The sequence below is a fragment of the Nicotiana tomentosiformis genome, chromosome 8 (assembly GCF_000390325.3).
Source record: "Nicotiana tomentosiformis chromosome 8, ASM39032v3, whole genome shotgun sequence".
Lineage (NCBI taxonomy): Eukaryota > Viridiplantae > Streptophyta > Magnoliopsida > Solanales > Solanaceae > Nicotiana > Nicotiana tomentosiformis.
The window spans coordinates 24,461,396-24,483,055 of record NC_090819.1 but is presented as its reverse complement, the minus strand read 5'-3'; the positions used below and the strand labels follow the sequence as shown (position 1 = coordinate 24,483,055).

The 21,660-nt window shown below is 36.9% G+C and overlaps 2 protein-coding genes across 5 annotated transcripts in view; one reads left to right on the top strand and one right to left on the bottom strand.

The window, feature by feature from the left end:
* Positions 1-20,496, bottom strand: part of LOC104098728 (mechanosensitive ion channel protein 1, mitochondrial-like) — a 31,043-nt gene extending 10,547 nt beyond the window's left edge. Inside the window, exons 1-8 of one of the 4 annotated variants that reach the window (XM_070182186.1) lie at positions 20,361-20,460; positions 19,917-20,253; positions 18,327-19,156; positions 17,968-18,245; positions 7,665-7,765; positions 6,560-6,667; positions 5,501-5,722; positions 32-164 (exon numbers count right to left, since the gene is read on the bottom strand). In XM_070182186.1, the coding sequence (XP_070038287.1) occupies positions 63-164; positions 5,501-5,722; positions 6,560-6,667; positions 7,665-7,765; positions 17,968-18,245; positions 18,327-19,078 (1,563 nt within the window). In that variant the 5' untranslated portion in view covers positions 19,079-19,156; positions 19,917-20,253; positions 20,361-20,460 and the 3' untranslated portion in view covers positions 32-62. Of the gene's footprint in view, positions 1-31; positions 165-5,500; positions 5,723-6,559; positions 6,668-7,664; positions 7,766-17,967; positions 18,246-18,326; positions 19,157-19,916 lie in introns of all 4 variants that reach the window. The other 3 variants (XM_070182185.1, XM_070182184.1, XM_070182187.1) reach the window with 3 other exon arrangements.
* A 472-nt stretch (positions 20,497-20,968) lies between these two features.
* Positions 20,969-21,410, top strand: LOC104098746 (uncharacterized). The gene is made up of 2 exons (XM_009605559.3): positions 20,969-21,055; positions 21,144-21,410. The coding sequence occupies exons 1-2, from the start codon at positions 20,969-20,971 to the stop codon at positions 21,408-21,410; spliced, it is 354 nt and encodes a 117-aa protein (XP_009603854.3).
* The last annotated feature ends 250 nt before the right edge of the window (positions 21,411-21,660 follow it).

The window sequence follows — 21,660 nt, the reverse complement described above, 5'->3', positions numbered from 1 at the left end:
ATGCAAAAGACAAAATCAAGAAATATCTAACCTCAAAGGTAAGACATCTTCTATCCAGCGAATCACTGAGTCCATGGATCAGCCAGTTTGCCCCCATGTTGCTTAATTATTCGGGCTGCTTGCAGAAGAATATCCTGCTGTGTTGAAAACAATTTGTCCTTGCTCTATATTCATAAAAGACAATTATTAGATGAATAAAGTGAAACCCATAAACAAGATCCATGAGCAGCTGACCGAAGGGAAACATTGGAAGCATAAGCTGATCACCGATATAATTGCACATGAAATCCTCAGATACACAGCAAATAAAACATACGATTCAACGGAAACTGATCAGTGAAATAATTGCACATGGAAATCGTCAGATACACAGCAAACAAAACAACTTAAAGATTCAATGGTAAGTATCATGTCAGCATTTGTTCCAAACATTTTGTTGTGTATCAATTACAGAAATCAAAGGCAGGCCTTAGAAAAAGAAATGGCTTTTCTTCCTTTTCTTTTTTTTTTTTTTTTGGCAGTGTAACATGTATCAGTATATTAATCAATCTTCAGCACAAAGCTTGTGCTTGAAGCCAAAAGATGAAGTTTACAAAAACTTACAAGGCTCACTATTATAATCCTTGCACTTCTTGCAAGGAGTCTAGGACTTGTAAAATTGACTCTAAATCATCACTATACTCTGCTTTACACCAAAAACAAAAAAGAAGAATACAATTCATCTTAATTTTCTTAGTAGAGCTAATGGTATCTTCAAAGCATCTTGAATTCCTCTCCTTCTATACTGTCCACCAAATAGTTGCAGGAACAATTTTCCATCGGTCTTTGTTTGAAGTAGTACACTTCCCCCCTACATTCCAGCATGACAAGAGTTCAGATATTCTTCCTGGCATTGACCACCTAATACCCCTGAGGTTGATGAATAAATCTCACAACTGACTAGTCACTCTACAATGTAGAAACACATGGCTGATTGTCTCTACCTCTTGACCACATAAGTAGCACCTCGAGCACACTGGTATTCCCCTTCTCCTCAAATTGTCATGTGTTAAAAACAGCTTCTCTAACTACCAACCAAGAAAAACATGCCACTTTATATGGTATCTTAACCCTCCAAATGTGTTTCCAAGGCCATAAATTGACTTGTTCTCCATCCTGGTTTAGGTACTCATAGGCTGAACTAACTGTGTACTTCCCACTGCTATTTTGGCTCCAGCTCAGTGTATCTTCTCCATCCTGCAGTCCTTTGCATAGCTCCGGTGTGTTAAAGAAATCTGTTATTCTAGGCAACTCCCAGTCATATCAAGGTCTTCTGAATGTGAGATTCCATGCTTGTGCCCCCCAAAGTTCATATACTGTAGCTCTATGTTGTTGATTCAGAGCATAAATGTCTGGAAAAAGATTCTTAAGACAACCAATTCCCAACCAGTTATCTTCCCAAAAAAGAGTTTTCCTGCCATCCCTTACATTGAATTTTAGCTTGTCCGCAAAATTTGGCCACAGGTTCCTTATAGTTCTCCACAAGCTGGTACCATAAGCATTGTTCACATGTTTAGTCATCCAAAATCCTTCCTTTCCATACTTAGCCTTTATCACCTTGCCCCACAAAGCTTGTTCCTCCATGGTAAACCTCCAAAGCCACTTCATCAAAAGACTTTTATTCTGCATTCTCAAGTTTCTAACCCCCAGACCTCCCTTCTTTTTGCTGAAGGTCAAAGTTTTCCATTTGACTAAATGAAAACCCTTCTTCTCTTTATTTCCATGCCAGAGGAAATTTCTTCTTAAGGTGTCCAGCCTTTTATCTACATTTGCAGGTATAGGAAATAAGGACAACATATATGTAGGGAGAGCATCTAGTACAGAGTTAATGAGAACCAATCTACCACCCATAGAAATGTAATTTGATTTCCATCTTGCTATCTTTTTCTCACATCTTTCCAGGACTCCATTCCAGATTATCATTGGATTTGCTCTTTGCTCCCAAAGGCATCCCCAAATACGTGGTTGGAATAATATCAATTTCGCCTCCCAAAATCCCTGCCAGCAGCTGAATATTTGGCACCTCGCTAACTGGAAAAAATTTGACTTTTTCTCCAATTAATATGAAGGCTAGAAATGGCTTCAAAAAGTATAAGAATAACTCTTAAATACTTTACTTGGTTCTCACCTGCATCACAGAAAATGAGGGTATCATATGCATATTGAAGATGAGTAACCTCCAACCTGTCAGTTTGGATCTTTGCCACACTGAAGCCCTTAATCCATCCATTGCCCTGTGCAGTTCTTACCATATTGTTGAACCCTTCCATGGCAAGTATGAATAAAAAGGGGATAAGGGATCGCCCTGTCTCAAGTCCTTTTCAGAAGGAAAGAAGCCTTCAAGAGATCCATTGATTAAGATGGTGAATCTGACAGTGCTTACACAGAATCTAATCCAACTTATCCATTTCCTACCAAAACCCATCTTTTGGAGAGTTCCAAGCAAAAATTCTCAATTTACATTGTCATATGCCTTTTCAATAACTAACTTGCACATAATTCCTGGTCTCTTCTCCTTGATTCTGGAATCTACGCACTCATTCGCAATCAAAACTGCATATGTGATTTGTCTTCCTTTTATAAATGTCATTTGCTATGAATCTACCAATTTGTGCATCACCCATTATAATCTTTCAGTGAGTAATTTGGAGATCAGTTTATAAATACTACCTATGAGACTGATAGGCCTAAAATCCCTTAACTCCTTGGCACCACTCTTTTTAGGTATCAATGCCACATAAGTGGTATTAAAACTCTTTTCAAAGAACTCCTGAGAATGAAAATTCTGGATAGTAGCCATTATGTCTGACTTCACCACGTCCCAGCATTTGATAAAAAAAACCATAGTATACCCATCCGGCCACGTAGCTATGTCTATTGCACAAGTCTTCAAGCACTCTAAGACTTCATTCTCCTCAAAAGAGTTTTGCAATGTCTGCTCTTCGTCCTCAGAGATAGAAGGACAATTGTTCATGTTGCAGGTAGGTCTCCATTCTTCCGTTTCAGACTATAATTTCTGATAGAAAGCAATAATCTCCCTTTTGATCTCTACTGGCTCTTCAATACTCTCTCCATCCACCTCCAATTTGCTAATGTTATTGTATCTTTTATGTGCATTAGCAGTTCTTTGAAAGAACTTGGCGTTCCTGTCTCCTTGTTTGAGCCATAATGCCCTTGATCTTTGCCTCCAAGCTATTTCTTCCATTTTAGCAAATTCTTCAAATTCGATGGAAAGATTTGTTCTCCTGGACATCTCCTCCTCATTAAGGTTCCACTATTGTTGACTTGTTGGACAGCATCCAACTCAGCAATTTGGTTCAAGATGAGGCTTTTTCCCCTCTTCAGGTTGCCATAGCTATTCGAGCTCCATTCTCTCAATTTTCCTTTAAGAGCTCTTAGTTTGCAAGCAAGAATGTAATCTGGTCTTCCTTCAAAGATGAAGGATGACCACCACTTCTAGACTCTATCAATAAAGCCTTCAGTCTCCAACCACCAGTTTTCGAACTTGAAATAGGATTTAGTGTGTTCCCAGTTGCCACACTTTAACACTAAAGATGTGTGATCAGAACGAACTCTAGGAAGAATTTCATGTTTGATGTTTTTGAGACAATCATTCCACTCCACTGAAACTGGAATCCTATCAATTCTAGAAATGGTCTCCTGACAGTTCCCTCTAGCCCATGTATAGATACCCTCTTCTAATTGAAGATCAACCAACTAACCAGAATCCTATCAATCCTAGAAATGGTCTCCTGACTGTTCCCTCTAGCCCATGTATAGATACCCCTTCTAATTGAAGATCAACCAACTCCATATCTTCGATGAATTTAGAGAACTCATTCATCGATCTGGTAATTCTGCTGCAATTCCTCTTTTCAGAGGGAAATCTGATAGTGTTAAAATCTGCATCTACCACCCAAGGCCCTGTGAATAGACTTCTAGTACCCCCTGTTTCCCACCACACTTTCCTCCTTTCTCTGATGCAATTAGGTGCATAAATTCCTATCATATACCAATTAAAATCTAGAGACTGTGACTCAAATTTGCAAGTCAATAAATAAGCACCAATAGTTACTACCTCCCCTTTCCAAATTTTACTATCCCATAGCATTAAGATACTACCTCTAGTGCCACTAGCCTCCAATTGCCCATATTTTATACCCCTGATCCCCAAATTTCTTTGACAATCCCTTCTATATATACATCAGCTTTCCAATTGAGAATCAAGATGTTAATCACCCTTCTCTTATCTTTACGATTCAATCCCCTCACATTCCATGATATGATTTTCACATTCATTGATCCATGGTTGAGGTTTCTTTCCCCCTATTTCTTGCCCCAGTACTTTTAAACTTCATATCGAAAATCAAACATTTTAACTCCTGACTGCCTTTCTTTTTGGGTGTAACCATATTTACTACTTCTGACTCTTGTCTCTTCGCTTGTCTGCATCTATCAATCTTCATAAATAAAGCCAGAGCATCCTCTTCGCAGCCATGGAAGTCCACCCCAAATTGTTTGTTGAGCTTAATTACATTCTGATGAACCCATAAGGATGCATCCATCTCCCCCTCTAAATCGTCGCTTTGTAATTGTATCTTCAGAGGTTCTGCTTCCTCAATTACCCAACCATCAGATTCAGTTTGTACTATCATCAGCATGTCCTTGCTGCTTCCCACCCCAACAGTTTGTAGACCTTCACCATCAATATTAGTCATGGCATCTTCATATTTATCACATTCTTCTTGGTTCATCAGTTGTTCTCTCTCCTGCAGGAGAGACAAAGAAATTTCCCTTTCTTCATTCTTTTCCTCTTCTGAAACTTGAGCAACATTAACTGGGATAAAACAGTTTGCTTCAATCTCCACGACAAACGGATCCACTTTATTCCAATTGGGCATAATGGACTGGGCCGAAATTAGAATTTGGGCCTCCTCACTTAAAACAGAGTCCAAAGGCTTCTTTTGAGAGTTAGCCTTTGTGGGGTAAGTAGGTTTATGGGACAGTGTAAAACCTGAGTTAAATACATTATTAGCCATCTGGACACCAGCATGTGCCCTTTTCCCTTTATCAAATTTTGAACTGGGCACGTTTCTTGATGTTCCCACGTGACCATCCCCTTCTTTAATACAACTGTATGCCTTTTGTACTTCAAAGTAGGGTTTCATTACCCAGCGGTCAATACTTTGCTTCCTTCTCTCATCGTCATCTTCTCCAGCAGCCACTGTCGTCGTAGATTCACACCAAATCGGTATAGTAAACAAATATTATCAAGCTCTGAGTGTCGTTCAAGTATTACATAACTATTATAAAATAGTTGAAAGAAAGTTATCTCGTATTTCAGCATTAAACACTAGATAAATTCATAAATATTGTGCTAGTATTTAAAGTAGACATGAAACTCAAGCAACAAATATCAAAATAAATTCCATTAGGAAAGACTGAAACAGAGAAGGCATACTGCATATCTTAAGTTGCACCCAAGAGTCAGCTCTGCATATGTTTTTTCTATTTTAGACAAGTAGCAGTATGGTGCCTCCTTTTCCAAGAAAACACTTGGATTAGATTTGAGCATGTTTTTTACATCATCTGAAATCTGGAGAATCTTATCGAAGTCTTCAACTTGGAAAGGAACTGTAGTGACCAAGGCACGCCATTGAGCACGTGATTTATTCACAATCACCTGTAATTTGCACAAAACAGTCTGTCAAATTCTCCTCCTTTTCTGTTGCTTCCGTTTCTTTACTTTAATTTTTTAGGGCCCAAATGGTGGAGAGAGGGAGGAAACTTCAACAAAGTAAGAAATATCAGAGCCAAAAGAACTAAAGGTGTTAGAGATCCATAGATTAAGAATCTATATGATTATTTTTCACTTTCACACAAGATAGAGAAATGAATTATATTCAGCTCCTTCACAAAAGATTTAATAGAAAGCTCTCTCTTGAGTGATCCATTGAAGTGTCCAGCCTCATAAAAGAAGTATGCATATAGACACAGTAACGCCAAGATATGTTTTGAGCAGATTTGCCACTAAGCAACACTAGTCACAATACCAAGATTCTGGATATCTGGAAGTATCTGACACACTTGTTCGATAGAAGTTAAGAAGTGGAAGCTGCCTTCAATTATAAGAAGCTATCCTGCTGAGCAAATAACCTATAAGATCTATTTGACACATGATCCAGCACGGCCAGCAAAGTTTCAGACATACTTGGGATTTGAACGTAAGACTAAAAGCAATTTTTGAACCCCTTTGCCATTACAATAGTATCTTCCTCTATGAAAAGGGGATTCCGCAGTTTATATATAAGCAAATAAACTTGTTTTTGCTTGCGCAATATAATTTTCAGATGAAGGGGATTCTTCAATTGAACCCCCTTGGTTCTACATAGCTACACCCTTATTCACAACCATGCAAGTTAAATTGGGTAGAGATCTAAAGTAAAAGGGGTCTCAAAATTATAACCTACCAAAGGAATGAAGCAAAGTAGTAGAGCATCAAATAACTTAGAAAACCCACCTGGCTAGAAAATAGTGAATTTGGGACAATAACGGGAAACTTTTCTGCAGTCAACAATGATGTGGTGGTGAGCCCCATTTCAACCACTTGACCTTCCACTGATCCAGCCTGCAAATGAAGGTAGCTGTTAAACAACCCATGGAATTGATTAAATGTCAGATGTTGTAAGAAAAACAGGAATTGGGTTCTGACTTCTGGTAGATCTATTCATTGGGAACAATATTATAATTGTTGTTGCGCAAATATTCTTTTTATTCTTAGTTAGATATCATTTTATTGTTAAACCAGCTTTCCAGTCATAATTTTTTGTTTTGGTAATTAACTTCCAGTCATAATTAAATATCCCTATTCTTCTCTTATCTTCTAGTTATCATGATCAATCACTTTTTATGGGTCCATCTGTCCTACTAATTGCTTTTTGACGCACATATACATCAGAACTAGACCGGCAATTATTCATTCAAGTTCAGATAGTGAGCAGGATTGAGTTTGACACCTGAGGCATAAATGTATTACTCCCTTGCCTACCTCAACCATCTTGCCAGCGTAAGCGTAAGTCCTCAGCACAGTCTATCCGTGCGAATGTTGCTACACACGAATACTTATAGTGGAGCTGACCTGACTTGCAATACCGCATATATATTAGAATATATCACTCAACTAAACACTAATTCCGCCAACTAGGGATGGATACAAGATTTCCGCTTTTCCACTCAACCCCGTTAGGATCACATTCAACACCGCAAGTCTTCATATACTTAGCACTTCATTCCATATCTTTTACTGTCTTCCTTTCCCTAAAACTACCTCATTATTACGACATCATGCCAATAGATGCATCTCTAGAACTTGAATAAATAGTTGATATACAGAGTGTGTTAAGTTATAGACCCAAAAAAAAGTGTGTTTAGTTGGCCTTCACATTGTATTTTCATTATCCACCATTATGCCTTACACTAAACAATCCATGATAGCTGTTATACTGAATAAAGGCTTGCCATGTACTTCTAATCTTTGCATAAACTGTTCCAACTCTTTAGATACTCGCAATAAAACAAAACAAAAAGATAAATGTTGATAACGATTAAGAAAACTTTTGACATACTTTTATCGTGTCGCCAACTGAAAAAGGTTGTGAAAGCTGTACGGAGAGTCCACTGAGAACATTACCAAGGATGTCTCTAGCAGCAAAAGCAGTAGCCACCCCTGCATTATTTATAAAATTTTACGAAAATATAAGGTCTTGAAAATAATTAATATTGATCATATTTAGCCAACTTAAGAAAGTGAAAAACTATGTCACACAACAGTATTCTAATGCATTATTATAACTTCAATATATGAGTCGTGCATTTTCTTTAGTAGCTCAGACAATGTAGAATAATATGTTGACTTATATTTAAATATCATGCAACAATACTATTGTCTTCATGGCCTTAAAGAATAAATTTTATTTGCTCAAGTACCTAATATGAATTTCATCTTATCCATATTGGAACTCAAATCGAAAAAATACAGAAATCATAAGGAGACTCCAAATTGCAGATTTAGTTAGTACAAAAAATTTATTGGGCAGTATTTAAACCCAACTATTTGTTTCTAGAAAAAATAAAATGATTGTCACAGAGACTAAGGCATAAATTAATGTTTTTGTTATTTATCCAATGTGAAGTGTACCATGTAATATATTACTCTCAAAAGGTATATAAGTCCATTAACATTTCATGTAGATTTAGAGTGTATTCATATAATCATTACAATAGTGTTTAAAATATATATTTTTAAACATACACATTTTAAGATTTTTTTGAGTTATAAAATAGAATAACAGTTAAATAATTAAAAATTATTAGTTGATTATTTGAGTCCAACTGATTGGATATTATCTCACTTAACTAACGAATGATGTTGTTGATATATATTCTTTTGTATCATTTGAATGACTTTGTCATGAAAAAAATCTTACTGTTAATACTATATTTATCACGAATGTCAACCACTTGCTCATAGTCATAATTAATAAGCATTACAAATCACCTTACACATATCCTAGCAAAATATACCATATTTGATTAACGTGATAATTTTTCTTGATTTCTTGGACGGTGATAATGCTCTAAATAACATTTTTGAGGAAAAGGAGGAAAATAGAAAAGATTTATATGTAATAAGGTCACGATTAACTTTTAGTCCTATATTAAGAATTCCTACATAGTTCAAATAAGGAATACTCAAATAATCAAAACTTTAGGTGATTTTAAATTCTTAAATATGAGGGAAATAATTAAATTACAATTTTGTCCAAAACACCCCATGTTTTCGTACGTGAAAGTACGCCATAAATAAATTAATGGAAGCTCGGGAATGACATTATCTTGAGGTTACACGCATTTATGCTATTTATAATGAGCGATAAGTAAGTGCCGTGAAGGATAAAGGGTAAACGAATCGAATAAAATGAATTTCGTCGAAGTTTGGCATTTTGGGATAAAATACGGCCCGAGCTAAAATACTTGGTATTTATGGACTAGTGTCATACAAGGTACCACATGACCATGATAGTAAGGTGTATAAGGTGTGTTAAAAGTGAGTAGTGTTTTAAGTAATTTGAGATAATTCTTAATTATGTGCATAATCGGGTAATTATTAATTTTAGTGGGAGATTAGCAATTAAATTAAAGAGTTGGATAAAGTTAGACCCTCCCCACGTGGTAGTAAGCCACCCCCAAGAATTGTGACTCTTTAAGTCATTAGATTATGTGGCAAAAATTGAGATGTGGGAGTTGGCAAAGAATGTTAGCTGCAGTGTCATTAAGATTATAAAGAACATCCGTATTTGTTTGGATTGCCACAACTTTATGAAGTTATCATTAAAGTTAATAGAAAAGGAAATTATTTTGAGAGATTCAAACTGTTTCCACCATTTTAAGAATGGGGCGTGCTCTTGCAATGATTACTGGTAGACTCTATATACCGTGGTTATAGATCATTATTCTTCTATCAAATACATCATGCATGGTAAGGCTAGAAGTTAGTCACATATCCTTTTAATAAAGGAATTTTAAGTCTTAAGAACATGAAAGTCACATATTCATTCTTAAGAATATGAAAGTCATATATCAGAACGTGGGATTGGGCAATTATAATGGAATACGGTGTAATCTTTCTCAAGAATATCATACGGATTTTTCCTACTCCGATTTTGCCGTTACGTGTTGTCACAATTGACGTGTGTTAGAGGGATTGTCAAGAAAATCGACTCAGGTATATTAAGGTTATCCCTTCTTTCTTTTGGCATGATCTATATGACACAAACGAAATGAGAAAATGCACAACTTCCATAAATGACTCTATTCATAGAAGTATTAGAGGTGCCTATATTCTTGAATCCCATGTGTCTTATTATTTTATCATCTGCTCATGGGTCTCAGAAAAATACGCAAGTTGAAAAAGTTTACTTAATGATATTAATCAAAGGCATAATGGTCTTATGACATTCCGAGAGATTTTATTGACGTACTTTCTCATGCATTGCATTCATTTATACATGTACATTGACCCATGACCATATGGCGCTATATACGCATATAGATGTATATTATATGTATATGGGATATGGGAAAAGGTTACGGCGTTATATACGCACCACCACCTGATCAGCTGGTATACGTTGATGATTTGCCCACAGTGGCCGAAATAATATGATGGGATGTCCTTAGAGACTTGATGATATTATGAACGCATATACCTATGCATGGTATGACATTTATACGCATATGCATGACATTATAAAAAATGAAATGATTCACAGAGCTATGCAAACGTACATGTCGAGTCTTTTACTCCATGTTTCTCTCATGTCTATTATTTACTGATTTTCATTCCTTACATACTCGGTACATTATTTGTACAGACGTCCCTTTTGCCTGGGGACGCTGCGTTTCATGCCCGCAAGTCTCGATAGACAGGTCGAGAGTCCTCCAAGTAGGTGATCAGCTCAGCAGAAGATATTGGTGCACTCCATTTGCTCCGGAGCTGCTTGTTTGGTCAGTATGATTTAGATGTGTATGGTTTGGTATAGCGGGGCTATGTCCCGACCTTTATAACATTTATGTACTCTTAGAGACTTGTAGACATATGTCGTGTACGTGAAAGATTGTACGGCCTTGTCGGTCTTGTCGGCCTATGTTTTGAGTTTATAAATTATCATGTTGGCCTATTAGGCATGTATGTCACATGTATATGATGATGTAATAAGAAAGATACGGTACGTTGGTACTCGGTTGAGTAAGGTACCGGGTGCCCGTCGCGGCCCATCGGTTTGGGTCGTGACAAAAGTGGTATCAGAGCAGTTCTGTCCTAGGGAGTCTACAAGCCGTGTCCAGTAGAGTCTTGTTTATGAGTGTGTCGTGCACCACACTTATAAGCAGAAGGCTACAGGGTATTTAGGACTATCACTCTTTCTTCTTAGTCTAGATCGTGTGATAGAGCTCAATTGTAAGAACTCAATTTCTTAACTCTATCTTATTCATAATAAGACGATGCCTACATCCAGAAAGACAGTTGGTAAGAGATATAGTTGTGGGAGAGTTGAGTCAGAGGAACTCGATTTTTGCATAAATATGAGGTATTCAGCAGATCATGTGTGTACTAAGACATGTAAGTTTCTTGATAAGGATCCCTAAAGCAAGAATGTCTATCCACTCTTATGGTAAAAAGGAATAAGAGAATCGGAAGGTAGACACAAGTTTCAGCAAGTAAAAGAAGCAAGATGAAGAAGGGTACGAGGTACCCAGTTAATGAAGATTAACAATATTTACAATTCAAGCAGAGAAATATAAGCATTTTGAGATACCTTCAATTGTAATAGAGGTATGTACAATTAGTCACACTAATCTCAATTATGCTCCATGGGAGCTAACATAAATAGTTAAGAGAAGGACGAATATCAGGAACCGGCTGGGATTAGAGTAACCCAAAATGATGGTTGGATTGTTTGCGTTAGTTGACATTTCCGCAGGATATTGTAAATGTACTAACAAAATCTCCTTGTGAGACACCCAGATAGTACACTCAAAAATAGTACAGCTAGATATGAGTACTATAAAGATAGGCACTGGAAGCCTTGAAAGGATAAATGTTACCTTAGTATGGCTCCCGTCCCTAGTAAAGAAAGAATGCTAGGCAACCCGAAGAGCCAAAGATGGAGCAAGGGGAGCTAAAAGCAAAAGAATGTCCTGTTGAAATTTTCAAAATAAAGTGATAGACAGAAATGTTAGCAGGAAATGAGAAGAGAGCTAATGAAGCGTTATGAGTAAGATGTGATGCATGGATGACAACGGTAAATGACGGTATTATAGGATATGTAGTCAAGTTAAGGAAAAGACGAGAGGAGTCAGGCCTTGAGACAACAAAAGAGTATAGGTCATAAAGTCATATCCTCATTTCGAGAAATAAGTTCGTGACTCCAACGCGACTACCAGAAGAGAGAGTTAATCCCCAGAGTAATAGAAATCAGTATGGGCTGGTGAACAAGATAAACTAAACATGAATTAGGGGCTAAGTGATTTAATAATAGTCAACATCATGATAATTTCAGATTGCGTTCCGGCAATAATAGAATGGACCACAAAAGAAGATTCATGAGGAATTCAGAGAATGGTCATTCAGGAAGACGCTTCCCTAAAGCAAGCAATGTGAGCAAAGTTAAGCATAAGGGACTGTAGGTGCCGGTTACACTAGGTGTTTTCCTCGTGAGTAAGGAAATTTGTTATCCTTGGTACAGAAGGATTACCGCAAGGCGAGTGAGGGTCATCGATGATGTGAAAAGATGCCAAAGATGAAGAGGTAAAACATTTATACGTAGATCATCGTAGCACTAAATGTTAGTACTCCCCTAAAGGGGGGAATATGGAGTGATATGGCATTAAGTCAGAATTAAGGAGTTCTAATAATTATGGAATGTTAAAGGAAGAATGCGATAAAAAAAATGAAAAAGGGAGGAGATTGCACTTATTCAAAGCCTACAGATATGCTACGATTCCAGAACATTATACAAACACGGCGTCAAGGAAAGGAAGTAAGGGTCCCGGCCCAAGATGTTATTGATAGATAAGGAGTCAGTGCGAGACGTAAGTTAAGACAAAGAAATAACCCAAGAAAAATTACGCAGAATATTGATATGAGAATGGGCCAACGAGTAGTCAGTAATTGATTCAGGAAGAGCCTAGTTATGGTGAATTCAGTCTCACAGATATGACATCGTGATCCTTGAGAAATATTCAGATAGGAGTTGGGGTAGTTAAAGGTACCATATGAGTGTTACTGAAATAACAGAGAAAGTCACTGGGAAGACAGTCAAAATATCAAGTTCAGAAGCAACCCTACAAGCACACGAGCGTAAACTATGGATAATTATAGGCAAGAAAGGACATCAAAAAAAAAAAATTGTCAAGTATTCGGTGTAATTAGCTCGCAGCTTGACCTAAGGAGGAAATGGTCTTATAACAACAGTCTCACAACAACATTGTATACACTCCATAAGAAAATGGCACCTACTGTGGCTAATGAACGGGAAGTAAAATCAGAAGTGACATTCAAGATCATATGAGTTATATGGAATTCCAATATGCATGGGCACCAAGATAAGCTAAGTATGCAAGCAAAAAGGGGGCAGAAAGACCAGGAAAAGTAATTGCTTATGTTTAAAGAAAGCTCAGATGGAACAAAAAGAATTATTCGATTCATGATCCAAAGTTAGTTACGTTATAAACGCACTTAAGAGTTTGGAGTTTTATACATGCAGCATATACAGCCGTAGGAGGTTCCGGTAGAAGTTAAAAGAAAGAATTGAGCCCAGGTCATAGACGAAGGATTGAATTATTAAAGGATTATATCGTGGATATTCCTCAGCGCCCGTGAAAGGCTAAACGTAATAACTAATACCATGAACCGCAGATCGGGAGGTAGCGTAAGCCTACATAAAGGCTGATCAGAAGAAGGAGAAAACTGAAGAGTTACATCAACGAAGTAAATCAGGAATCTGATTATTGGACCCAGAAAATTAGAGAAATCGTGATTGAGAACGTTACAGGATCACTCTTAATATCAAAGGTACCAGAGGGATAGTACAACAACCATATTCTATAACGGCCCTACGATAAAGCCGGTTAGAAAAGTATCAGCCTCATAAGAAGTCAGTACGATGCTCCCACCGGATTGTGTATGCACCAGAGGTGCAAGTATTATAATAGAGCTTCAAGTTATGGACGTGAATTATACCTATGTGGAAGGGAGGTCATGAAAGAGATAGAACATACAATGCGAGATTTTAAGGTAAGTAAGGTAAAGGTGAACAACGTACAAGATACTCAAAGGCAGAAGATCGTGAATAGTCCATGCTTCGGATAGAAGGTTAGAAGCACTGCGATTCAATATCCAGGAATGATAGCAGCGTCGTCAGTGACATACCTTCCAGCCTATGGTTTCTAAGTACCGAGAGATCTAGTCAAGAGAATAAAAAAGAGTTAGATGCGATGTGATGTCTCACTTGATGTTCCAGAATAACACAAGGAAATCTATGGTGCAAGCAAGTTGAAGGAAGGCTGCGAATAGTATAAATAGATATGTATAGGTCGCAAGCTAAAGTATAGTAAAGCGACAAAGTTTTATGACAAGAAAGGACGAGTGAGAAGGTGACGAGAATGGATAAGTCCTCGGGATTAAACCATGAAAACAAGAGAGCTAATGGTTTCTCTAAATTATAGAAAGTTCAGTATAGCCTGAATGAACTCAAAGGAGTCTAAGACTAATAATATCTATAAAAAAAAAATGGAATGTTGCCCTGGCAATGGAATGAGGGTGTGATTGTGATAGATAACGGATGACGTTTGGGCCTTCGACTGAGTAATGATTTGAAGAGGATTTCATGGATTGTACGGAATTTTAAGGTGAATCACATTGGGATGCTATAAAATACGATTATTGAAGTACAGTATCGCCCCTAAGTGGATCAGGAAAATCACTTCAAGCATTCCTTGATGCAGCATAAGCCCTAGTGGCAATGTATTACGTAATAAGTTTCAAGTTATCGATGGAATATTGTAGATCAACATTGAGGTGAATCAACAATGGATGGATAAAAGATACAAAGTACGATATGAGATTAGACCATCATTCTTAAGATGAACAGTAATGAAGAAGCGTTAAAAGACTTAGTTGTATGCATATAGGATAAGCAACAAGAGTTACCTGGAGTTTGGTCGCAGACCTCAGTAACAATAAATCAAAGTAAGAGTTACGGTATACTATGGCCTACTTAGATGTAGTAAAGCTAATGACGCTCAGAGGGACAGTTTGACATAATTTTGTATATGTTCACAAAGTGAGGCCCAGAGATTGGCTAAGAGCTGGAGGAAAGAGGAGAGAAGTGTCGCATAGGCGCGCACATACAAAGTTAGAGTCGTACAGGCTGCATGATTAGGTAGCAACAGTTACGAGATTAAAAGGATTCCGACTGCAAGTCGTGGTGTGAGAAAGAGGCTTAAATGGGGGGAATGCCCTGGCCTTTGGATTTATTCAAAGAACAGTTATCTAAATGGAAAGGAGAATAAAAAGTATTAGCAAGAGCTATGGGTTATGAGAATGATAAGTGCATCAGTCAACATTGGAGGACGAATATTCCAAAAGGGTGAAATGATGCTACACCCCATGTTTTTGTAAGTGAAAGTACGCCATAAATAAATTAATGGAAGCTCGGGAATGACATTATCTTGAGGTTACACGCATTTATGCTATTTATAAAGAGCGATAAGTAAGTGCCGTGAAGGATAAAGGGTAAACGAATCGAATAAAATGAATTTCATCGTTTGGCATTTTGGGATAAAATACGGCCCGAGCTAAAATATCTGGTATTTATAGACTAGTGTCATACAAGGTACCACATGACCATGATAGTAAGGTGTATAAGGTGTGTTAAAAGTGAGTAGTGTTTTAAGTAATTTGAGATAATTCTTAATTATGTGGATAATCGGGTAATTATTAATTTTAGTGGGAGATTAGCAATTAAATTAAAGAGTTGGATAAAGTTAGACCCTCCCCACGTGGCAGTAAGCCACCCCCAAGAATTGTGACTCTTTAAGTCATTAGATTATGTGGCAAAAATTGAGATGTGGGAGTTGGCAAAGAATGTTAGCTGCAGTGTCATTAAGATTATAAAGAACATCCGTATTTGTTTGGATTGCCACAACTTTATGAAGTTATCATCAAAGCTAATAGAAAAGGAAATTATTTTGAGAGTTTCAAACCGTTTCCACCATTTTAAGAATGGGGCGTGCTCTTGCAATGATTACTGGTAGACTCTATATACCATGGTTATAGATCATTATTCTTCTATCAAATACAACATGCATGGTAAGGCTAGAAATTAGTCACATATCCTTTTAATAAAGGAGAGCCATTTTAAGTCTTAAGAACATGAAAGTCACATATTCATTCTTAAGAATATGAGAGTCATATATCAGAACGTGAGATTGGGCAATTATAATGGAGTACGGTGTAATCTTTCTCAAGAATATCATACGGATTTTTCCTACTCCGATTTTGCCGTTACGTGTTGTCACAATATACGTGTCTTAGAGGGATTGTCAAGAAAATCGACTCAGGTATGTTAAGGTTATCCCTTCTTTCTTTTGGCATGATCTATATGACACAAACGAAACAAGAAAATGCACAACTTCCATAAATGACTCTATTCATAGAAGTATTAGAGGTGCCTATATTCTTGAATTCCCATGTGTCCTATTATTTTATCATATGTTCATGGGTCTCAGAAAAATACGTAAGTTGAAAAAGTTTACTTCATAATATTAATCAAAGGCATAATGGTCTTATGACATTCTGAGAGATTTTATTGACGTACTTTCTCATGCATTGCATTCATTTATACATGTACATTGACCCATGACCATATGGCATTATATGTATATGGGATATGGGAAAAGGTTACGGCGTTATATACGTACCACCACCTGATCAGCTGGTATACGTTGATGATTTGCCCACAGTGGCCGAAATGATATGATGGGATGCCCTTAGAGACTTGATGATATTATGAACGCATATACCTATGCATGGTATGACATTTATACGCATATGCATGACATTATAAAAAATGAAATGATTCACAGAGCTATGCAAACGTACATGTCGAGTCTTTTACTCTGTGTTTCTCTCATGTCTATTATTTACTAATTTTCATTCCTTACATACTCGGTACATTATTTGTACATACGTCCCTTTTGCCTGGGGACGCTGCGTTTCATGCCTGCAGGTCTCGATAGACAAGTCGAGAGTCTTCCAAGTAGGCGATCAGCTCAGCAGAAGATATTGGTGCACTCCATTTGCTCCGAAGCTGTTTGTTTTGTCAGTATGATTTAGATGTGTATGGTTTGGTATGGCGGGGCTCTGTCCCGACCTTTATAGCATTTATGTACTCTTAGAGGCTTGTAGACATATGTCGTGTACGTGAAAAATTGTACGGCCTTGTCGGCTTATGTTTTGAGTTTATAAATGATCATGTTTGCCTATTAGGCACATATGTCACGTGTATATGATGATGTAATAAGAAAGATACGTTACGTTGGTACTCGGTTGAGTAAGGTACCGGGTGCCAGTCGCGGCCCATTGGTTTGGGTCGTGACATGTAAGTTGACCAAATCCCATGTAGATCTCATACCCACACCCATGTCGTGGCAACACAAGTGCAACAACAATTTTGAAGAGTCCGAACAACATAACTGAGTCAGGATTCTCGAAGTTTATACAGCATGTGTAGATTGTAACAACAAAATGATTAACATGTGTTCTTATGTAGAATGATGGAGAAAATTTTCTACACACTATGTTAGAAGATCTGGCAAAAGATGAATCATAGCAGTTTCCCACATACACAAAAAAGTAAATAGATAAAAACAATAATAACAACTACAACTGGAGACACCAAAGAAAATATGCTAGATGATAAAATTTCAAGCACCGAAAAAGGACAAAGAAGTTACAGATTTAGACTACTATGAATAAAATGATGCTGATGAGGAAAATAAGGATGCAAAGGAGCAGTTAGACCCTGGGATTATACTAGAAATGTAAAAAGATGTGCCTCGTGACAGAACCAAATGAAGCAACCGTCAAATATACTACTGATTATGTATGTCTTCCCTTAGCTTAAAGATTTTACATTAGTATGATTCCATGGTTAATTAGTAATTGGAAAAATCCATTTGCAACAAATGATCTATTGCACACATCATTCCTCAAATATAAGATCCAATATTTAGCACACTAAGCTGATCTTTTGTTTTTCCCGCTCATAGAACTAGGCAGGTGGGAACCAAGCTAAGAAAACTCACCTCCAATTCCACCAACAGTCAGAATAGACTGTACGGCTACTCCACAAACTTCAGCTAAAGTCATTAGCCCAAGGATGAAGAGGCCAACGGAAGAGATTCTGTCCAAAGTTAACAACCGATCACGGTCACCTTTTTCAAGGCTCTTGACAACCAAAGCTCTGCTGATCACATTTGTTTTCCATCGCTGTAGAAACCAGACAAATGAAAGAATAGCAGCACCTCTCCAAGTCTGAAGAAGGTATTGTGATGCGACAGTGCTTGGTGCCACCATCACCGCGCTGCACACAGATATAAATCAATGATAAAGACAACTGATAGAACATTGTGGGAAAAAAACAAGTAAGAAACGCATTACTAACATCTGTGAAAATGCCATGAAGGTGATCAAATATCGAACGGGGTCCTCCATAGCACCCCAAATACTTTTCTCATAAGGAACTTGCCCCCATATTGAGCTTCCAGGCAGCAAAGCAGCTGGGCCTTGCATTGAGTACTTGTGAAATCTCCTCAAAAGCCTTGGCATCACGATCCAAGCCATCAAGGTACCAATTAAAGTGCCACCAACCGGAACAATTACATCTCTCAAATAAGGGTGCGCATCAAGCACTTGTTCAACATAAGGAGTCATTTCAGAAGATGCCTCTTTCGCCTTTTCCCCAGTATAAGTCACAGCATCTATGGTTCTTTGCCAAGCTTCCTTAACCTTACCAATCCATTCACTTCCACCAACACCACTTGTATCCATATCAGACCCAGTTGCACCAGCTGAAACTTCTGAACCCTTAAGAATATCTCCTTTACTATTAACAGACGATGAATACCATCGACTATTCCATATGGGGCTAGTCCCAACAATTGAGATACTTCCCCTCAAATTTTTATTATCAAATAGCCCACTAAGATATGGAGTAACATGATTGGGCACACAAGCAGAGTGTATACCCCTCATATCGAAACATTTGGGGGCAGCATAGCTTTTGGAATAGGCGGTTTCTCTAGCGTAGTGATTACTATTTACACAAGCGAATGAAGGTCTGACATCAACCTGATTTGCTAATCTTAAAGAGGAACTAAGGGTTCTTGTCAACGTTGAAAACCTAATTGCTGCCATCAACAAATAGAGTTTGACCAGCAAATTATGACTCAAATGAAATCATTTTAACTACAACCTACAACGTTCATCTTCAATCTGCAAGAAGTATTAAGACAAAGTAAAAGATGGGTTAAAAATAAAAATAAAAACTCAAAATAATTCATACACTGTACATATATGCATTATATATATTATATACTAGCTATGGTTAACACTATAAAGGCTTGAGGCAAAAGTATATCCCATTTCAAATTAGATCAGGCACACTTATAAAGACAAAAATATCAGCATGATACCTATTCATTTTAAGGACCAGGAAAATTATGATGACCCTGAGTTGATGTGGTAGCTTTCAATTCAAGAGCACAGAAATCAAGATAAAGCCACCCTATAATAACAACAGATTCAAGATTTTAAATATAGTTAACGCAAGCTTGCCCCAGCTGTATTCCAGTTCATCAACCTCATCATACGTTTAAGTAATGGATCGGAGCAATGGTGGTTATGTTTAAACATAGTGAAAATTTGCATTCAGATAAGAATGAGAAAGCAACATCATGTATATATTACAAAAGTACTTTTATCATTAGAAAAGTAAAGAGGACATATCCAGTATCACCTATAGCATGAGCCCAAACATCATGTAACTTGTAATTTACCTCAAACTTAGAGGAAGCTAAATTAAAATACTTAGCAGGCACATCATTTAGAGTTCATTAATACATGTAAAGTGATACAAGCCAACTTAGGCACGCCTCGACTATTTCTCCGGGTACCTATTATCTCAGGCCAACAATGTATAATTCCCTCCGCCAAGGCTTAGACGGATGGAAACAAATTACCTAATATTTCTTACCTCTGAACTAGACACATCATGTTCTCCTTCCCCTCCATTGACCACTAGGCAATAACTTTTTTCTTTACTTTAACCTTTTATATCTAAGTTTCTCCTTCAAGTTTATAGTGTCTGCAATTCATTTCCTTTAGTACCGTGTAAAAATCTTTGTCAGTCTTAGATGGCATAGTCAACTGTGCACGGTCAGTTGATTTAGGCATATTATCAAACAACCTTGGTGTGCAACAGCGACCAAATCTGATACGACTTTTCTTCAAACGGGTGAGTAAAGCTAATACATATGCAAAATTTGCCAATAAACCAAGCAAGAGGAAAAGAAAATTCGAATTGAACTCACCTGTAAGAGCAGTAGAAGCAACAAAATTAAAGTACAAAGGAACAAATAATGGGTAAACAGCAAAAAAAATACAGAAAGAAGGAAGGAAGGCTCAATTATCAATTTACCCTTAAAGGTGAAAGCTCTAGATCAAATTGGAGAGGGGTAGAACAGATAAATGAATAAACAGTAAGAAAGAGGTGACTTGACGTGCAAGATGTCACGTAGGGTGAGACTGAAAAGACTATACACCGAAGGAAAGCATGGTCTTTTCGTTTTTTCTTTTCTTTTTCTTTTCGATAGAAAAATTAGAAAAAAATGATTCGTTGTAAACAAATACTACTTAGGCCATCTCCAACCTTTATCCTCATTTTTTTGGGGATTTTCCTATTTTTGTGACAACTTACTCCAATCATTCCCCTATTTTTTCCTCTAAAAGAGAATATTCTTTTTTATATTCTTCTCTTTCTTCTATATTATATTATTATCTTTCATTTCAAAAAAAAATTTAAACTCCATTAAAAAAATTCCATCTTTTATTTTCATTAATTTGTAATTTCCATTAAAAAAATTCTATAAAATTTTAAATAATATAATTTGTAAGCAATTATTATAGATTAACTAATAATTCAAATAAAAGTGAAATCATTGGGGTCGAATCGTAGATGCATACAACAATACAAAGGAAGATTTTTGGGAGAGTCGCACGAAGAAATCGTTGCAACACCGAATGCAAATGATTGAGAAGGCGGTAAGAAAATTAAACGGATGTGTACGTCAAGTAGAAAATTTGCGTCCTAGTGGTGCTTTTGAGCAGGATATTGTGAGTATTTATTTTGTAGTTACTTATATTTTATTTGTATATATATTTACTTACTGTTTGTTTTTTGTTTTTTTTTTTAATATTGCAGCTTACACAAGCAAAAGTTTTACTTATGCAAGATCTGAACTTCAAAAAGGGCTTTAAATTTGATCATGTGTGGGCTATAACGAAGGAGTTTGAGAAGTTTAACGATGGCGATTTTGGAAGGAAAAAAACAAGAAAGCAAGGCTATGCTAATATATCATCGGACTCTGAGAATCCTATCCCTGATTCACCCTATCTATCATCCCCTAACTTATCATCATTTTCACTAAATTTAAATGAGGATGTTGCAGGTGATTCCACATCATCATAATGGCCTAGTGGGGTGAAGAAAGCAAAAATGAAGAGAAAAATTGACGAAGATTATATGAAGACAATCCAATCAGAAAATAATCGGATGGTTGAGGCGATGAATAATGCAACCGAGGCAAAAAAGAAGTTTTGGCTGTTCAAAAAGAAAAACTAAGAGTAAAAAAAATGAAAGAAGAAAATAAAATTTTAATGATGGATGTGGATTCTATTGTCGATCTGACTCGTCATGAATTTATGCGACAAGAACAACA

Coding starts and splice junctions, on each gene's coding strand:
- LOC104098746 (XM_009605559.3), top strand. CDS start 20,969: ATGATTGAGAAGGCGGTAAGAAAATTAAACGGATGTGTACGTCAAGTA. Junction 21,056..21,143: donor GTGCTTTTGAGCAGGATATT/GTGAGTATTTAT, acceptor TTAATATTGCAG/CTTACACAAGCAAAAGTTTT.